At 45.0% G+C, this 19,472-nt stretch overlaps 1 protein-coding gene across 1 annotated transcript in view; it reads right to left on the bottom strand.

The window, feature by feature from the left end:
* MRC2 (mannose receptor C type 2) overlaps positions 1 to 19,472 on the bottom strand; it is a 128,739-nt gene that overhangs the window by 32,513 nt on the left and 76,754 nt on the right. The window contains exons 10-17 of the mRNA XM_030220735.1: positions 18,407 to 18,522; positions 14,354 to 14,502; positions 13,834 to 14,051; positions 9,453 to 9,595; positions 9,054 to 9,156; positions 5,834 to 5,972; positions 4,031 to 4,063; positions 3,267 to 3,427 (exon numbers count right to left, since the gene is read on the bottom strand). Coding sequence (XP_030076595.1) covers positions 3,267 to 3,427; positions 4,031 to 4,063; positions 5,834 to 5,972; positions 9,054 to 9,156; positions 9,453 to 9,595; positions 13,834 to 14,051; positions 14,354 to 14,502; positions 18,407 to 18,522 — 1,062 coding nt within the window. The remainder of the gene's footprint in view (positions 1 to 3,266; positions 3,428 to 4,030; positions 4,064 to 5,833; positions 5,973 to 9,053; positions 9,157 to 9,452; positions 9,596 to 13,833; positions 14,052 to 14,353; positions 14,503 to 18,406; positions 18,523 to 19,472) is intronic.

A 19,472-nucleotide genomic window follows, 5' to 3' on the forward strand; every position in this document is an offset into this window, starting at 1 on the left:
AGAAAGAGAGAAGGAACAGATGATATAGGTCACCCCACTCCCACCGTGGAACTGCTAGAGAGGGAACAGTCATTGGCATGGATCAACTAAACCCTGGCCACATTTGGATGCAAGCTCTGAAGCTTAATCCAAGCCCATGATCATACAATGCATTCAATGTGTATGTCATCATCTACACATAAACTGGTCACTGGGAAAGTGTGGTTTGTGGAAGGCTTTGAAAGACAGGTTGGAACACCCAGTTCTCCATGTTTTCCCCTCATTCTAAATGTAAGCGCCAGAACACTAGCAAGTATACACGTGCATGTAACATTCATGCTCTGGGCCTGCTGAGTGATATTCTGCAAATACTCATGCAAAGCGCATAGCACATATTTGCAAGAGGGTGAATATGTTGGTATAGCATTTACCCACATAACTTTAACTTAGCATGTGCATTTACACCTGCTGTAGACCAGGCGTAAGTACTCACACCTACATGTTGGTACGTAAGTACATAAGTGTTGCCATACTGGGACAGACCGAAGGTCCATCAAGCCCAGTATCCTGTCTCCAACAGTGGCCAATCCAGGTCACAAGTACCTGGCAAGATCTCAAAACAGTACAATACATTTTATTCTGCTTATCCCAGAAACAAGCAGTGTATTTTCTCATTTTAATAATGGCTTATAGACTTTTCTTTTAGGAAGCCATCCAAATATTTTTTAAACCCCACTAAGCTAATTGCTTTTACCATATTCTCTGGCATCGAATTCCAGAGTTTAATTACATGTTGAGTGAAGAAATATTTTCTCCGATTCATTTTAAACTTACTACTTTGTAGCTTCATTGCGTGCCCCCTAGTCCCAGTATTTTTGGAAAGAGTAAACAAGCGATTCATGTCTACCCATTCCATTCTACTCAGTATTTTATATACCTCTATCATATCTCCCCTCAGCCATCTTTTCTCCAAGCCGAAGCCGTTTCAGCCTTTCCTTATAGGGAAGTCACCCCATCCCCTTTATCATTTTCATCGCCCTTCTCTGTACCTTTTCTAATTCCACGATATCTTTTTGGAGATGCGGTGACCAGAATTGCACACAATATTCAAGGTACGGTCACACCATGGAGTGATACAAAGGCATTATAACATCCTCATTTTTATTCTCCATTCCTTTCCTAATAATACCTAACACTCTATTTGCTTTCTTTGCTGCCGCAGCACACTCAGCAGACGGTTTCATAGTATCGTCAACGATGACTCCTAGATGCTTTTCCTTATAAGATTATTCACCTGGCGTTCAAATGTTAATTTAGAATCCAAAAGGACTCCCAAAAATAGGGTTACCATATTTGCCTTGACAAAAAAGAGGACAGCAATAGCCATGCCCCCTCCCCACACCTCCTCCCTGCCACGCCCCTGTCACACCCCTCCCCACCCCCATGTCACACAGAGGGGCAATTTTGAAAGGGACATCCAAGTTTCGATTTGGACGTCCTTGCAAAACGTCCCAATCCAGTGGAGGGGAAACCTGTATTTTCGAAACAAGATGGTCATCCATCTTTCGTTTCGAAAATACCATCAGGGTTGTCCAAATCCTTAAATTTTGCCGTCCCTAGATTTGGACATTCCTAGACATGGACGTTTCTGACTTTCGCCGATTTTCGAAACCAAGGACATCCATCTCAGAAATGACCACATGCAAGTCATTTGGTCGTGGGAGGAGTCAGCATTTGTAGTGCACTGGTCCCCCTGACATGCCAGGACACCAACCGGGCACCCTAGGGGGCACTGCAGTGGACTTCATAAAATGCTCCCAGGAACATAGCTCCCTTACCTTATGTGCTCCCAAAACCCACTACCCCCAACTGTACACCACTACCATAGCCCTTTACGGGTACAGGGGAGCACCTAGATGTGGGTACAGTGGGTTTGTGGTGGAGGGCTCACTGTTTCCTCCACAAACGTAACAGGTGGGGGGGGGGGGGATGGTTCTGGGTCCGACTGTCTGAAGTGCACTCACCCACTAAAACTGCTCCAGGGACCTGCATACTGCTCGCATGGACCTGAGTATGACATCTGAGGCTGGCATAGAGGCTGGCACAAAATATTTTTACAGATGTTTTTTGAGGGTGGGAAGGGGTTAGTGACCACTGGGGGAGTAATGGGAGGTCATCCCCAATTCTCTCCGGTGGTCATCTGGTCATTTTGGGCAACATTTTGTGCCTTAGTCGTAATAAAAACGGGTCCGGGTGAAAACGTCCAAGTGCTCATCAGGGACGTACTTGTTTTTGTTGATTATGGGTCAAGGACATCTAAGTGTTAGACACACCCAAGTCCTGCCTTCGCTATGCCTCCAACATGCCCCCTTGAACTTTGGCCGTCCCTGTGACGAAGTGCAGTTGGGGACATCCAAAATCGCCTTTCGATTATACCGATTTGGACGTTTCTGTGAGGACGTCCATCTTCCGATTTATGTCGAAAGACGGGCATCCTTCTCTTTCGAAAATGAGCCCAACAGTTACCTTGACCCCCCCCCCCCTCAAAGAAAGCCTCTGTCACCCTCTACCCCTTACCCACATTTCATCCATGATCCACCTCCCCTCCCTTACCTTATTGTGCCCTGGTGGTCTAGTGGCCTGTTTGGGGAAGGAAGGGACCCCACTCTTTCCTGTACGACGATGCCGCTGCCCACTCGCTGCTGGTGCCGCTTCAAAATGGTTGCTGAGACTTCAAGCGGTGACCTTTCCTGCTCTGTAGAGGCCACTAGACCACCAGGGCATGATAAGGTAGGACAAGAGGACACCCTGAGGCCTGCCAGCACCAGCCAGCCAGCCTACCCACTTGCCCACAAACCCGGACAAACGAACAGGCTGGAAAAACCGGGTAAAACTGGACATATGGTAATTCTACCCAAAACCTTTGCTTCTTTTTCAAATCTCAAAATTTCACCGGTGTTCAGAGTTAATTCTTTGGTTGGCAAAAGCTCAAAATTACCAAACCATAAAATGCCAACTTACACTTTATTCCATAATGACATTGAGTGTCCAGAATAGTGATTTGTGCCCAGCATTTTGCGCGCATTTTGGCACCTGTCTTTCAGTGCACTATACTGAATTGCCCCCTTTATGGAGAAAGTCTAATTCAAACTCTGGTGATTAAGGATACAACCTTAACAATATCTTGCCATACAATCTCATCTACCAACTGAAGAGATATTTCCACAAATGCCACTTAGCTGGTTCTGTTAATTGCACTAGTACACAGTACTCTCTCTCCCTCTTACCTTCTGTAGGACCTGACCTAGGAAGTCCAGTTCGGCCTGATTGTGGATAGACACCAATTCTGCACTGAGCCAGGTGCAGATGCGCTGAGACTGGATCCAGGTGGCCTGATGTTCAGAAATCTTGTACTCTGCATCACGGTACCGAACCCACTCTCTGCTTCCTGCAAAGACAGCACAACTCTGTGAGAGAGGGGCGGCAGGAAAAGTGCGGCCTAGAAACTCCAAAGAGTTTCCAAAGAGCAGCTGCAGCCAAAGCAAAACAGTAGATCCTGAGAGCCAACCAAACTCAAAGAACCATCAATCCATGCTTTCATCTGCTAGAAGGGTGGACAGTCTTCAAATAAACCATTTAACGGGGTTCTTGACTTTTGGACATTGCCCATATTGTTTTTGTATGTGTGCCATACACAGCAGAAATGTACAGAGAGACAGACACATGATGCATGCACACACACACACACACATACATACAAAGTTTAATATTTAAATGCATGATGTATTTGAGGTGGGGCAAAGTAGAGGCCTCAAATTTAACTGAGGGGACATAAGGCTGAAGGTTTGCCTAGGGTGCCCAAAACCCTTGCACCGGCCCTGGGTGGTATATGTATGGTGGATACTTACAGGGTGTCTAGAGCCAAACTATGAATCACATTCACCAAGCACTACAACTGTCCTCAACCCACCTAAATGTGTATGAGAGAGTGAAAGTCAGACACAGACAATGCAGTTACCCTGAGCAGCAGGTGAAAGAACACAGAACTAACCTTGTGTGACCTCTGGCTCTTTGACATCCCTTCCTGAAAAAGAGAAGGTGGCCGATGTAAGCTTAATGAATGAATTGCCCTCTCATCTTATGATCAAGGAACATAAGAATAGCCATATTGGGTCAGACCAACGGGCCATCTAGCCCAATATCCTGTTTCCAACAGTGGCCAATTCAGGTCACAAGTACCTGGCAGAAACCCAAATAGTAGCAACATTCCATGCTATCAATCCCAGGGCAAGCAGAGGCTTCCCTAATGTCTGTATCAATAATAGATCATGGACTTTTCCTCCAGGAACTTGTCCACACCTTTTTTTTAAACCCAGATACGCTAACCGCCGTTATCACATCCTCTAGCAACGAGTTCCAGAGCTTAACTATTCATTGAGTGAAAAAATATTTTTTCCTATTTGTTTTAAAAGTATTTCCATGTGACTTTATTGAGGGGGTCTTTTACAAAGGTACACTAGCATTTTTAGTGCATGCTAATGATTAGCGCTCATTAAATGCTAGAGACCCCATAGAAATATGTGGGCGTCTCTAATGTTTAGCACATGCTTATTTTTAGAGTTTGCTAAAAATTCTAGTGTGCCTTTGTAAAAGGACCCTTGAGTGTCCCCTGGTCTTTGTACTTTTTGAAACAGTAAACAATCGATTCACTTTTCCCTGTTCTACACCACTCAGGATTTTGTAGACCTCAGTCATATCCCCCCTCAGCCGTCTCTTTTCCAAGCTGAAGAACCCAAACCTTTATAGCCTTTCCTCATACAAGAGGAGTTCCATCCCCTTTATCATTTTGGCTAATCTTCTTTGAACCTTTTCTGAATTCAAAGTATTTTTTTATATATAGAGTGACCAGAATTGAGCACAATATTCAAGGTGAGGTCGCAGCACAGAGTGATACAGAGGCATTATAATATTCTTGGCCTTATTTACCTTCTCTTTCCGAATAATTCCTAGAATCCTGTTTGCTTTTTTGGCTGCCGCTGCACACTGGACAGAAGATTTCAGCATATCGTCTACAATGACACTTATTTTTTTCTTGGGTGCTGACTCCCAAGGTGGACCCTGGCATCAGGTAACTACGATTCGGATTATTCATCCCAATGTGCATTACCTTGCATTTGTTCACATTGGAAGCATTTAAACCTACAGCTAAAGCAAGTGTGCATCTAAGAAGACAGAGAAATTCATTGCCTGACCAGCAGCATAGCCAGGACTGATTTTGTGGTGGGGCCACAGATTGACATGGGTGGGCGGGGATCTTGACACTGCTGTTTTCTTCTCAGTTGCCTATGCTGTTGTTGCTGACGTGGTGGGTCTGACTCCAAAGTGGAGGGGCCATGGCCCACCTGTGGCTATGCCATTGCACCTGACACTAGAGAAGGGAAAAGTGGTCATTTTTACATGATTTTGAAGGTCAGATACTATGTGGACAATGTTTAAACTCTGGACCTTTCAGCTTTTGGCGAGTCAAAATACACCTACATATTTTCAGAGACAAGGCCGTGTTCTGCTATAGCTGGGCACATGTGGCTCACCAGATTTTCTGAATTGAAGGGGAGAGTCTGAGGGACCACTGACCACTGGTACACATTTTTCATTTGGAACTGTTTATAGTTTGGGAAAAGAGTCTCGTGTCCTGCTCCTGCATGCCCTCTGTAAACATGTGGGTGAGCAACTGCCACATTAGAGAGCAGCCCACAGAAAGTGGATGCTTGCCATCTTCAGATGGTATTCCAGGGGTGCTTGGGAATGCTCCCTGTGCCAGCTCAATGCCACCCGCCTCCATCCCAGCCCCTACCTCTGGGGAGCTTACAGATCCAATCCAGCTGTGTCTCACACTGCAGCGCCATCCACTGCAAGGATGCCAGGTCCAGCACCACACAGATACGGATGTCATCGTCATCATGGCTACTACGGTCAAAGTTGTTGTAGGCGTACTGCAAGGAGGGAGACATGAAACCATGGTGGAGTGAGGGAGGGAAGAGGGGAAGGTGGATAATGTCTGTTGTGTGCATGGTTAACCAAACTTAGGTGATGATAGAACCAAATTTCCATCATGAAAAAACCCAAATAAATTAATGTACCAAAAATCCAAAATTATTGTAGCAACCTCAAAATATACTTTTTATGAAAAGTATTCAAACTTAACTTACCCCCCCCTGTTTACTAAGCCCTGGTAGCAGCTCATTCACTGTCAGCATTGCCATGCGGCAGCCGCTAGCTTGACTTAGTCAGTACTCATTTTGCCACGATATTTATCAAATATATTTAACAGGCCTGAAGATGCAGTGTAGAAGGCAGGCCATCATCGGCTTTTGGACCCTGACAATAGACTGCCACAGTAGTCTTGACTACTGATGAAATTATGTTTGAATAATGCTCTAAAAAAGCATATTTAGAGATTCTTAAAATAATTTTGATGTTAACATATAAAGAAAGAGGAAAAGTTTTATGAGCAGTAATGGATATTAGTGCAAGATTTGCAAGTGAGCCCTTATCGCCTGCAAAGGGCTCATGTGCTAATTTTACTTAATGGTCGTGTGCTAATGGCGGGGACAAAGGAGTAGCGTGATCAACAGGACACTTCCAAGGACCCAAGGAGATGAAAGATGGAGGGAATATCCTTTAAAATACCAATTTCGTGTTTTTGTGAGGAAAAACATCCAAACATATAAACAATAAAATACAATACCAAACTATTCAATATTTTCTAAATTAAGATATCGCCCTCAACTTCCCTTCTCTTTCCTTATTTGTATATTGCATTATTAAATTTCATAGGTCTAAGCATGCCACATCCAATGCAAATATGGTACAATATAAACGAGACAATGGGGCCGATATTCAGACCAGGGGAGTTAGACCAGCTAACTCCTATGGTCGGTACTAAGCCCGGATAATGAATGCCGGGCCATTTCCGGTGACCAGCACTGAATATCTGCTTTAAAGATAACCGGCTAAGCCAATAATCAGCGCTAGCCAGTTATCTTTAAACCGGCCAAAAGCATCCCACGTTTTCATGCAGCCAAATTTGGCCGCTAAACTGGCTTTAAAAATAGCGGATAGTCTGTTATATCAGACGATATAATCAACTATCTGCTAGCCTCTAATCGGCAATATTCAGTGGGAGATAGCCAGTTATCCCCCGCAGAATATCACCGGGGGTATGAGTTCCTCTCCTCCCCCTCCCCCTCCCCCCAATCCCATCCACCCAATATCTTCCCCACAAAAAAAAGGAACTATGGATCTACTATCACCATCAGCCTGGTTTCTTATGGTTTTGGCGATCATGATAGAAGAACCAAAAGGTACCAAGAAAAGAATGGGAAACCAACTGAGAGGTCCTTAACCCAATCATATTATAAAGAGTTTTGTTTTCAAATCTTTTTATTAAGTTTTAACATTAATAACAGAGCTGTACACATTCTCAAATACTAAGCCGAACTACCCTGTTTTTATGTCCACCATTGGCATTGAATATCTGGTTATGCGTTGGCTGCTAAATTTTATGCGGTTAAGTGCAATATTCAGCCTTTAACCGCATAAGATGAACTGTGTAAGACAGGACTGCTTTTTATGTGGCCCAACTTATACGGTTCATTTTAAGCAGTTAAGGGCTGAATATCGTCTCTTCACTGCATAAGTGCCAATGCCACGCCTGGAACGGCCACAAGTTAGTTTTGGCTCAGGCGCTAATCGCAAATTTTCAGCACCTTTAACCAGTTAAGTGCTGCTGAATATTCATGGTTACCCACAGGCATGCGCTTTAAATGGCCAGGAGCCTCTCCAGGCTGTTTAAATTGCTTTGCATATTGGGGGATCTTACATTGCTTTTATCTTAACTCGCTGCTGCTCCTTCACATTTCCTATATAAATACAGCAAGTTTCACATGCGTTCATTTCCTAGTGAATGGGGCTTTTCCAGTTGTTTACAATAACCTTTCAGGCGATTAAGGGCATGAAAGCTATTAAATAGGAGTGTTCCTTGTTTAAATCCACCTCTAACCCTAGTGACTTCCAGATGACTGTTTGAAAGGTTAATGGTGTCTGGAAGTTCATCACTTGATAGATTCTCTTCCACATACTTTGCCCAGAATTGTCTTAAATTTACACAGTAATATCAACCTTGGGAGCATACCCACTTTGGTTTGACAAATCCAGCATCTATTATGTTTCTCATCAGGGGCGTAGCTACGAGGTGGCCATGGGTGCCTGGGCACCCGCAAATTTCATCCGGGCCCCTGGTTTGGCTGGCGGCGGTCCCCCAACCCCCGCCAGCTGAAGCCTTCTTCAGCATGGTCTCCGCTCAGCGTCAGCGTGCACAGGAGGAGCAAGAAGAAAGAAGAGCAGGGGGCAGGCAGCGAACGCAGCTGCGCCAGAGACCACGCTGAAGAAGGCTTTGGCTGGTGGGGGTTGGGGACCCCGGCCAGCAAAGGTATGTGTTTGTGAGGGGGTGAGGCAGTGGAGGGGGTGAGGAGGCGAGGCATGGCGGTGGGGTGGCACTCAAATTGTGCCCCCAAACTCGGGCTCTGGCCCCCTCCCAACGTGAGGTCTGGCTACGCCCCTGTTTCTCACTGAAAAATGTGGCAGTCGTTACCAGATTCCACAGTGCTCTGAGAGCCAACCCACCTTCACAATTGATTGGGTGGCCTTGGTTTATCGTGATATATATCTGTTTGGACCACGGAGTTTCTCATTGTTTGGGGGCAAGAGTACCTTCTAGGCCATACTCCCATAACCTTTGAACCCCTCCTGTTTTTCCTCTTATTTGTAACACTCAATAACTTATAAAAGCGGGAGTGTGCTTCTGGCCACCCAGCTCTTTCTGAGGAGGCAGTCTCTAGTTCCCAACCCTTCTCAAGGATGGCAGGGTGGTGACTTATTTTCTGATTCCTCCATTCTCATCAGACCGTAGAGCAAACTCTGTGCAAGAAACTCTTATTCTCATTGACGTTCTGCATGCCCAGTGCAACAGTCACCTCTTTGACCATAGCAATGACAACCACATCACCACTCACCCCATGGCCATCACTCCATGTCCAGCTTCTGTCCCCTCCAGGGTTTCGTCTATTCAAGCCAATCCAGAACCAGTACTGCTCATGAATCTCGGACTCCGATTCACTGGTCAAATGTAAGTCACATGACAGGGAGTCAGTGTCCAAGCTGCAGATAATCTTACCCCTTTATCATCTCCCTGGACTGATCTGTGATGTCATAATGCACTGCTTGTGACATCACAAGTTCCCCATCCTAAAGACCACTGTGACATCATCAAAAGAAGGATGCATGACGAGTTCCAACTACATGTGTGATGGAACCTTGTGTGTTACACAGCCCCATGCATGTCTGGCACAGGAATGCACAAATAGAGACATTGAACTTCATGTGTGCACATATAATTACTGTCTGCTCCTCACCCAAAATTCTTGTTGAGCAGGTGAGCCACAAAATGCTCCTCATCCATACTGCCAATACTGAGGAGATGGGCCCCCAGCTCCCGGCAATACACCTGTGCCTGCATCCAGGTCTTCTTCTCCTGGAGCTTTTCTGAGTGGAACACCTGGTGTGGCAGATAGGATGAAACAGCATCTTTATTTATTTATTTACAAATTTATATACTGCTGTATCGTACTAGTCTATGCAGTGTACAAAAATACGTCCGTAGTAATAATAATACAACACACACAAAAGAATTTAAAACAGATTAAAACATATATGTAAAATAGAAACATAAAATCAGGTTAGGCCAGATTAATGGACATGTCCTGGGAGTAAAAACAGAAATCAACCATCATCACCAAAAGTTAGTCTAAGAAAAATAAGCCTTAAGACCTTTACAGAAAGATAACAATGCTGGAATCTTGTTTCTTGTGTCAATGAGTTCCATAACAGAGGTCTAGCAACTGTAAACATTTTAGGGTGAGAACTGTCAAGGTGAATCAGATGGAAAGATGGAACATCTGCAACACAACACCACACCACAAAACTCTGCAACACAACAAAACTAAAGTACGTAATGGACATAACTCAACTCTACTGTTGTACGATTCCCTAATGTGACTGTGCCACATGAGCTTTATCTTACCACAATATCACTTTGTATTTGTTTACATCGGAGTCTGCAAACACCTCTCCGGTACTATGTAAGCCACATTCAGCCTACAAATAGGTGGGAAAATGTGGGATACAAATGTAACAAATACATAAATAATAAACATCTAACAGACCCTGATTTATAGATCCCAAAAAATGTGTTTATAAATTTTCAACGATGATGCGATAGCCAAAAGAGCATCGATGCTCAATGATTTATACAGCAATATCAAAATTTTAAATTTAATATGTTGCTCAATTAGTAATCAGTGTAACAATTTCAAAATTGGTGTAACATGACTCAATCATGGAGTGTTAAGTTACCACCTGAGACAGTGCGGTCTGAGCAATTGCAATGAACAAAGGGAATGTTGTGGCAATCCTAAATATAATGCATTGCAGTAGTCAAGGCAAAGCATAACTATAGCGGTGGTGTAACTAGACAACCAATTTTGGGTGGGCTTGAGCCCAAAGTGGGTGGGCCCAAAATGTTCTCAGCCCCGCCCTACCCCCACTCAAAACTTTAGCTAATGAGGATCCCTAAGATCTGTCAGGTAAAGATTTCCTCCGAAGGTGGCCATAACTCCCTTTTAACAAGTTTGGCAGACAACAACAACATCCCTGAGCCTCCAGTGCTGGCATCCCACACATGCTTAGTTGTCATTGGCTCAAGGATGCTGCCACGACTGCAGAACTTGGTAGAAGGAAGTTCTGGTCACCTTTGGAAGAGGTCCTCACCAGCTACAGCCAGGTGTTAGACATGTTAGGGCCCAGGTCAGAAAATAAAGGGAGGGCTCCCGATCCCCTCTTCGCCCTGCCTCCCCGTCAGTCTCACCATCTGCTATTACTATCATACCAATCAAAATCAACAAGAGGAAATATATAAAAAAAAAAACAAATAGGAAATCATTTTATTTATTTTCAAAATTTATATTCCACACTATCTTTGGGATTCTAGGTGGAATACAACATAACATCCATAATCCAATACATTTAAAACAATACAGACAGACCTTAAAATACCATAAACATTCAATCCTAAACTGAAAAATTCAAAATATTAATTCATAAAAGTCAAGCAATCTAACTATAGGGGATTAAGTCTACTCGGGACCCTTGAAGAAAATGAAAACATTGTGTTTTTGACTGTTGATTAAAGATTTTTGATGTCGAAAGAAGATATTCAGTATATTTGTTTGGATGACAGTGGTATGAAGATACTTTATTAGCCAGCCCAGCTTACTGCATGCATTTTTTTAGTCTTGGATGTTTTTAATTTTTAACAATTTTGTATGAGGATGTATGTATTAGTTTTTTTGAGTAGAATTAATCCCCGTGGGTTTTTTGTTTTATGATTACTATCACACCGACAGACCCTCAGCAAATATAGAACAAGGGATCATAAATTAGAAATAAAAATATGTAAACAAAAATCGAACTGGGAACCCCAAGAAATTAAGGGCCCTGTTTACTAAGGCGCGTTAGCGTTTTTAACTTGCCTAGAATTAGCGCACGTGCTGTGTAGGCACCCATAGGGCTATTGTAGGCGTGTACACAGTTAACACACATACGTGGTTAACATGCGTTAAAGACGCTAACATGCCTATAACATGGCTTAGTAAACAGGGCCCTAAACTTGGCATGTTCTGCAACATTGGAGAAATAAAAATAGAAATGCATTTCCTTTTCTACTGAACGCAATAGAAAGACATCTGCTATGATCATTTTCCAAAGCTAGCATTTTCCATTTAAAACATTCAAAATAAAATGCTTTTTTTCTACCTTTGTTGTCTGGAAATTCATTTTTCCATTATGTTGGTTTCAGTTTATCTTTTTTGATTCCCAGTCTGTCTTCTGCTAATTCTCCTTCAAGCAGCTGCTGTCCATTGTCTTTTCTCCTCTCTCCTGTCTTGTTCCATTCCCTCACTAAACCTGCCTCTGACACACTGATCATTCCTTTTTAGCTCTACCCTCTCTTTTTTTTTCTTTTCTGCCTCTGTCCAATCACATTTCACCCTCTTTCTCACCCTTCTCCTCCTTTTTACTTTTCAGCTACCTATCAAATTTTCTTATCTCACTCACTAGCTTTCCCATTCTCCATCTCACTCCTTTCCCAGTCTTCCATTCCCTTTCATCTTTAATATACTCCCCATTACCATATTTATACCCCTGTAAGCATTATCCTCCTTTCATTTGTTTTCTTGTCACCCCCTCCTCTCCCTCCTGGCCTCTCCCATATGATTGCACCATTCCCAGCGTCTTCCTCCCTCTACCCTTCTAGCCCAGCAGCTGCTCCTTCTTTCTCCCCTCCTTGCCCTCGTAGCCTGACATCTTCCTGACCTCTCTTCCCTCATGCTCCCTCCCCAAGGTCCAGCATTTCTCCCTTTCTCTTTCCTCACTCCCACTGTCCAGCATCTCTCCCTCACTCCCTTCTGCCCCTGGATCCAACATCTCCCTCTTTCTCCTCTTCCACCTCCTCTGCATCTCGCCTTCCCTCTCCTCCACTCCATGTCCAACATTTCTCCCTCTCTCCCATTATCCACCATCTCATTCTCTCTCTCTCTGTTTCTCCCTCTCTTGTTCCCCGGGTCCAACATTTCTCTGTTCCCCCCTTCAATACAATATCTCTCCCTCCCTCCCCTCCACCACCATGTCCAATATTTCTCCCCTCTTCTCCTTCTCCCCTGTCCACCCCCATGCCAACATTTCCCTCTCTCTCCCCTTTGTGCTACTTTTCTCCCTCCCTCCCTCCTCTCCATCCCCATGTCCAACATTTCTCCTTCTCTTGACCCTCTCCCCACCTCCATGCAGCATCTCTCCCTCCCTACCCTCCAATATTTCTCTCTTTCTCATCCCTTTTCCACATCTCTCTCTTTCTGCCCTCTAACCCCATGTCCAACAATTCTCCCTTTCTCACCAGTCATCCCCCAGTGCAGCATCTTCCTTCTCTCTCTCACCCCACCCCACCCCACCCCAGTAATTCTCCCCCTCTCTTCCCTTACCTCATGCAGTATCTCTTTCCTTCCCACCTCTCCACCCCCATATCTAACAATTCCCCCCCTAGCTTCCCTTCCTCTCTTCAGCACTTCTCTGGATATTCCCTTGTCTGCCTTAACAAGCGTCTCTCTTTTGAAAGGGTCACCAGCATTGACAATGATTTCCACAGGCTGCCTGCCACTGACCCGGAAGTATCCCATCTACCATCTTCCTCCCAGGTAGAAAAAGGAAGTTGCAGCATTGAGGTGGGGGGGGGGGGGGGGGGTGGGGTGGGACACAGCAGATGACAGGCTCTGGGTCAGCCACAGGCAGTGAGTGGGAATAGCTGCCGGTGACACTTTCAAGAGAGAGATGCTTGTTAAAGGACAGAGGGAGGGAAATGCAGGACCGCAGGAACCTCCAAGCCAGCGCTGTCAAGGGTGCACAGCTGTTGGGTGGGCTTGAGCCCAAAATGGGTGGGCCCAAGCACACCCAGGCCCACCTGTAGCTATGCCTCTGATTCACAGCCTGAACTACTGTCCTACAATTATGTGTTTACATGCAGGCGCACAAACACACACACACACACTCACTCAGGACAATTAATGAGCTCCAGGCTGCAGGACTAGGATTGTGAACACTCTGAGATATAATATGAGCTCAGGAGATTTCCTGCTTTCTTCTTGTGGTTGTTCTTCAGGCAAAATGGGGGATACTACATGCTCTCACCTTGTAACAGTGCCGAAGGTTGGGTCCAGAGCTCCACCCTTGGGGGCAGGTACCTGTCAGGCTGGGGGTAGGGTATGGCACTGGTAGCTCAGGGTTCACGGGGGTGCCTAAAGATTGCCGACAGATGTATCTGGCCTGGAAACTGGTACAATCCTTGACTTCCCATAGTCCCGTGGAACGGCCTGTAGCTAATACTACACAACCACCTCTGTTATAACCTGCAAAGAGATAGCCAACTGCCAGAATCCATCAAGAGACACTTCATTAGTCATTGCCAAAACCTGCGAAGAGGGAATGAGACGGGGACAGAGAGACGGTTAATAAAAGACGGAGATGGTGAGCACAAGGTAGAGGGATGGACAAGGAAGAAGATGACATGACACAGAGGGAATTAATGGAGATGGAAAACAGCGAGATGTTAATGAAGGTGAAAGTGAGAGACAGCATGTCAGTGGAAGAATGCAAGCCTCTACCACTTCTGTGAAAGTGCCTCCCATCCTCCCTGCACAGTGGACTGTACCTGGTTGGTCACGGTTCCAGTGAGTGAACATGACATCGTCACCACTCAGCCAGCGAAAGATCCCAGTCTGATTCAGGTCCTGCAGTGCTGTCCAGAAATATTCACCATCTGAACCATAAAGCTGGCTACTGATGTATGCCTGTTCAAACCTGTGTCACAGTCAGGGCAGTAACATTTATGAACTGTATAGGCCTTATTTACACACACATGTACACAACTCATTCATACCTAGGCTTACTGGATCATCAATTCCACTCCCATATATATACACAACCCATTAATCCCCAGTCCCATATATAGACAACCCATTCATACTTGGGCTTGCTGGGTTATCAAATCCCAGTCTCATATATACAAACAACCCATTAATCCCCAGTCCCATATACACATAAGCCATTCACACTTCACACAACCCATTCATAACTAGGTTTACTGTTTCATCAACTCCCAGTCTCATATATATATATATACTAGTAAAAAAGGCCCATTTCTCACACAAATGAAACGGGCACTAGCAAAGTCATCATGTTTTTAAGGGAACTGTTAGGAGAAATGTTCTGTCATGATAAGTAATAATTGGGAAGGGTGTATAATGAGTAATATGCTCCAGGGATATGAGATACGGATTGTTTTATCTATGTTTTTTTTTTTTGTTTTAATATTTCTTTTTTTGTGATTTTTATTTATAGTATTTTTTAAAAGATAAAGAGTACGCAGACTCCATCCATGTCCAACATTTCTCCTCTCTTCCCTCCCCTCCATCCATGTGCATCTCCTTCCTGACTTCCCTCCCCTCCATCCATCCATGTCTAGCAACTCTCCATTCTCCCCTTCCCTCTCCTCCATCCACCCATATCCAGCAAATTTCCTCTCTCCCCTGCCCTCCCCTCCCCTCCATCCATGTCCAGGAACTCTCCATTCTTCCGTGCCCTCTCCTCCATCAACCCATATCCAGCAAATTTCTTCTCTCCCCTGCCCCCATTCATCCATCCATGTCCAGCAGCAACTCTCCATTCTACCCTGCCCTCTCCTCCATCCATCCATGTCCAGCAGCAACTCTTCATTCTCCCCTGCCCTCTCCTCCATCCATCCATGTCCAGCAAATTTGCTCTCTCCCCTGCCCTCCCCTCCATCCATCCATGTCCAGCAATTCTCCTCCCCTGCCCTCCCCTCCTGTCCAGCGATCTCTTCTCTCCCCCTGCCCTCCCCTCCTCTCCAGCGATCTCTTCTTCCGCTGCCCTCCTCTCCAATTCCAGCCATTTCTTTTCTCCCCCTGCCCTCCCATCCATGTCCAGCGATTCTCCCTGCCCTCCCTCAGCTCCCTGACAGCCCTCCTCTCTGTTCCCCCCCCCCCCGCACGTTTAACCCTTTTACTTTCAGGCGCAGCAACGGCAGTGAAGAGGACAACACAGCTTCTCCCTTCCCTCACACAGTTTCCCGCCCTCACGGAAACAGGAAATGCATCATCGCAGAAGGCGGGACACTGTGTGAGGGAAGGGAGAAGCTGGAGGCGAGCCCGCTGTGTTGTCCTCTTCACTGCCGTCGCTGCGCCTGAAAGTAAAAGGGTTAAAGACGCGCGGGGGAGGGGTAGGAACGGAGAGGAGGGCTGTCAATTGGGGAGCTGAGGACGGGAAGGAGCGGAGGGACCATCCGAGAGCTGCCTGGCTGCAGCGCTTGCGTTTGGGGTGGGGGGCAGCAGCCAGGGGAAGGTCATGGTTGGGCTGGGGAAGCTTAGCCTCCCCAAGCCTCTTAAACGGGGTGCATATGACTGTTCTCCCATCCCATCCATGTCCATCAATTCTCCTCTGCCCTGCCCTCCCCTCGATGTCCCGTGATTCTCTCCTCCTGACATCATCTCGCCTCCAATGTTCCCTTCCCCATCATTGTTCCGCCGTCTGACGTCATTACGTTTTGACGTGAGGGCGGGGCAATGAGTGGGAATGGATGTTACGAACCCAAGCATCCTGACGTAGAATGTTGGAGGTGCAAATTATTATATAGGATATATATATATATATATATACACCCAGTGCACTCCATTTAAGTTCACATTGGGTAAGAGCATGCTCTGTTTAACTGCATGCTGTACTTCGGTCCCGTTTTTGGTGCCATCAATTTCTATGGGGACAAACTTTAGTTTAGCGCACCACTGATAAGTGCAAGATTTGCTTATATGCATGGTTTAAGACCGCTCCTCTGCAGGAAAGACTCCGCATAAGTGTACGCACGAAATATGGAAGCCGATTGGCACGTGACAAAGGGGCGGTAAATTTGAAATCTCATTGTCTAACTGCCACAGGCAGAATAAGCGAAAGAATGTTGTTAGAGTGTACACTGGAGTCATCGTCGTCGTCACGCAACTGTAAGACTTTAACACTGGCTGGAGAGGGCTTCGACAAACTCGTGTAATTTGGAACTGTGAGGACAGTGCTGGGCAGACCTTTATGATCTGTGTCCCGCAATTGACAAGACGGATTTGAATTGAATGGAGTGGGCGTCGATGGCAACTTCAGTAGTTGGAAACTAAGGACAAGGCCAGGCGGACTTCTACAGTCTATGGCTCAGAAATGCCAGAGAGAGACAATGATCAAGTATTTTATAATCACATTCATTGTTGGTTTAATTATGACTTGATAATGAGTTTGACAGTTGGGCAGATTGGATGGACAATGTAGGTCTTTATCTGCCATCATTTACTATGTTATGTTGTTCAAATAAGGGCAACCAAAATGATTAAGGGGATGGAACTCCTCTCAGATGAGGAAAGGCTTAAGAGGTTAGGACTCTTCAGCTTGTAGAAGAGATGCCTGAAGGGGGATATGATAGTGGTCTACAAAATATTGAATGGTATAGAAAGGGTAAACATAAATCGATATTTTACTGTTTCAAAAAGTACAAAGACTGGGGGACACTCAAGGAAGTTCCATAGTACTACTTTAAAAAAGAACAGAAGGAAATATTTTTTCTCTCAACGAATAATTAAGTTCTGGAACTCGTCAGAGGATGTGGTATCAGCGGTTAGTGTATTTGGGTTTAAAAAAGGTTTGGACAAGTTCCTGGAGGAAATGTCCATAGTCTACTATTGAGAAAGCCATAGGGAAAGCCACTACTTGTCTCTGGGATCGGTAGCATGAATTGTGCTACTATTTGGGATTCTGTCAGGTAATTGTGACCTGAATTAGCCACTGTTGGAAGCAGGATAGTGGGCTAGATGGACCATTGGTCTGACCCAGTATGGCTATTCTTATGTTAAGAATATAAGCATTGCCATACTGAGACAGATTGAAGATGCATCAAGCCCAGTATCCTGTTTCCAACAGTGGCCAATCCAGGTCACAACTGGCAAGATCCCAAAAGAGTAAAACAGATTTTATGCTGCTTAACCTAGAAACAACCCTTTCTCAAGTCCATCTTAATAATGACTTATAGACTTTTCTTTTAGGAAATGATCCAACTCTTTTTTAAACCCTGCTAAGTTAACTGCTTTTACCACAATCTCTGGCAATGAATTCCAAAGTTTAATTACACATTGAATGAAGAAATATTTTCCCTGATTTGTTTTAAATTTAATACTTAGTAGGTTCATTTCGTTCCCCCTAGTTCTTGTATTTTTGGAAAGAGTAAACAAGCGATTCAAATCTACCCATTCCACTCCACTCAGCATTTTATAGGCCTCTATCATATCTCCCCTCAGCCGTCTCTTCTCTAAGCTGAAAATCCCTAGTCGCTTCAGCATTTCCTCACAGGAAAACAAGATACTGGGTTTGATGGACCTTTGTCTGACCCAGCATGGCACATCCAATGCTCTTAACCATGAAGTCTTCCAGTGACAGGCTCTCTTGCTGTAACCAGAAGTAAGATACCAGCATTACTACCATTCCCTTAAATGTAAATCTGCTTGAGCTTGAATTCAGAAAAAGAAATCTACAAATCCAATCCAAATCCATTCCCAACCAATAGAACTTCTTCTTTAGTCTCAGCAGCAGAGCCAGAGATCTCAGCAATTGCCCATTCCTTCCCAGCTCCTGCTAGACATCAGGCCCCAGGGCCTACCTGTTGGTGATGGTGACAAGAGTGGCCCCATAGTCTGAGCAGATCTTTCGTGCTTCACTGTAATTCACTCGCTCCTGTCCCAGCCAATAGCATGATGGACTGTGCCACTTCCAGCCCTACCGAAAGAGTGGATCAATGAATGAAAACAGTAACGAAAGAGTAATGCAATATCTAGCTTGATCCCCTCAACTCCCCTAGTGCAAACTCAGCATCTACTCTGAGCTTTTGCTTTAGAAGCACACAAAAATTGTTCTGGCTTTACTACTGAGCTCACTAGGAAAAGTCAGGCTTATGTGGTGATGCAGTTCAGATGGGGCAGGACGTGTTTGTGTATTGAAACGTTGTCTCTTACCATTCACAGATTCTACCACGTAAATAAGTATCCATCCTTCAAGAATTCAGTGGCGCTCCCAGAAATGAGACACTTTCCCTCACACAGAATACATCTCAGTCCTGCCCTGCAGTACCCCTTGCTAGTTCAGGACTGGGCAGGAACCCCATACTCGGCTCTGCTAGTGCACCTGACTCCTGTCCTGTAGCACCTCTTCTTATTTTATTACTGAGCCCCCAACAGATCTGAGATTAAGAGGTCAGCACTGATGTTATCTAGACTGCAGGAGCAGGTCAGAGCATAGAGGACAATCCTACCAGACAAGCGGCTGAAACGTGGATGGGTCTGTCCCTTTGGGAACAAGAATATTCCCACCCGAAAGCTCCTTCTTCCACATTGCCAGAATGAATTCTTCTCCAGGTTATTTTATATTACTTTTGGCTTCTTAAGATTACTATTGGTTTCTTAAGCTCAACACTTCTTCCTTCTTAATACCAGTGCCATCCAGACTTAATTGGCAATGCCCACTTTATAGAGTTATCCCCAAAATGACTTTCTTAAGGTTACAAGGAATATCAGTAGTAGAAGCAGGAACGGAATCCTGACTTTCCTGGTTCTTAGTCCCTTGCTCTAACTATTAAGTCACTTCTACTTCCAAACATTCCAAACACCGGGATTGCATGTCTGAACCAGGGGCGTAGCTACGTGGGGCCACGGGGGCCTGGGCCCCCCAGA

This window comes from Microcaecilia unicolor, chromosome 12, assembly GCF_901765095.1.
Source record: "Microcaecilia unicolor chromosome 12, aMicUni1.1, whole genome shotgun sequence".
NCBI lineage: Eukaryota > Metazoa > Chordata > Amphibia > Gymnophiona > Siphonopidae > Microcaecilia > Microcaecilia unicolor.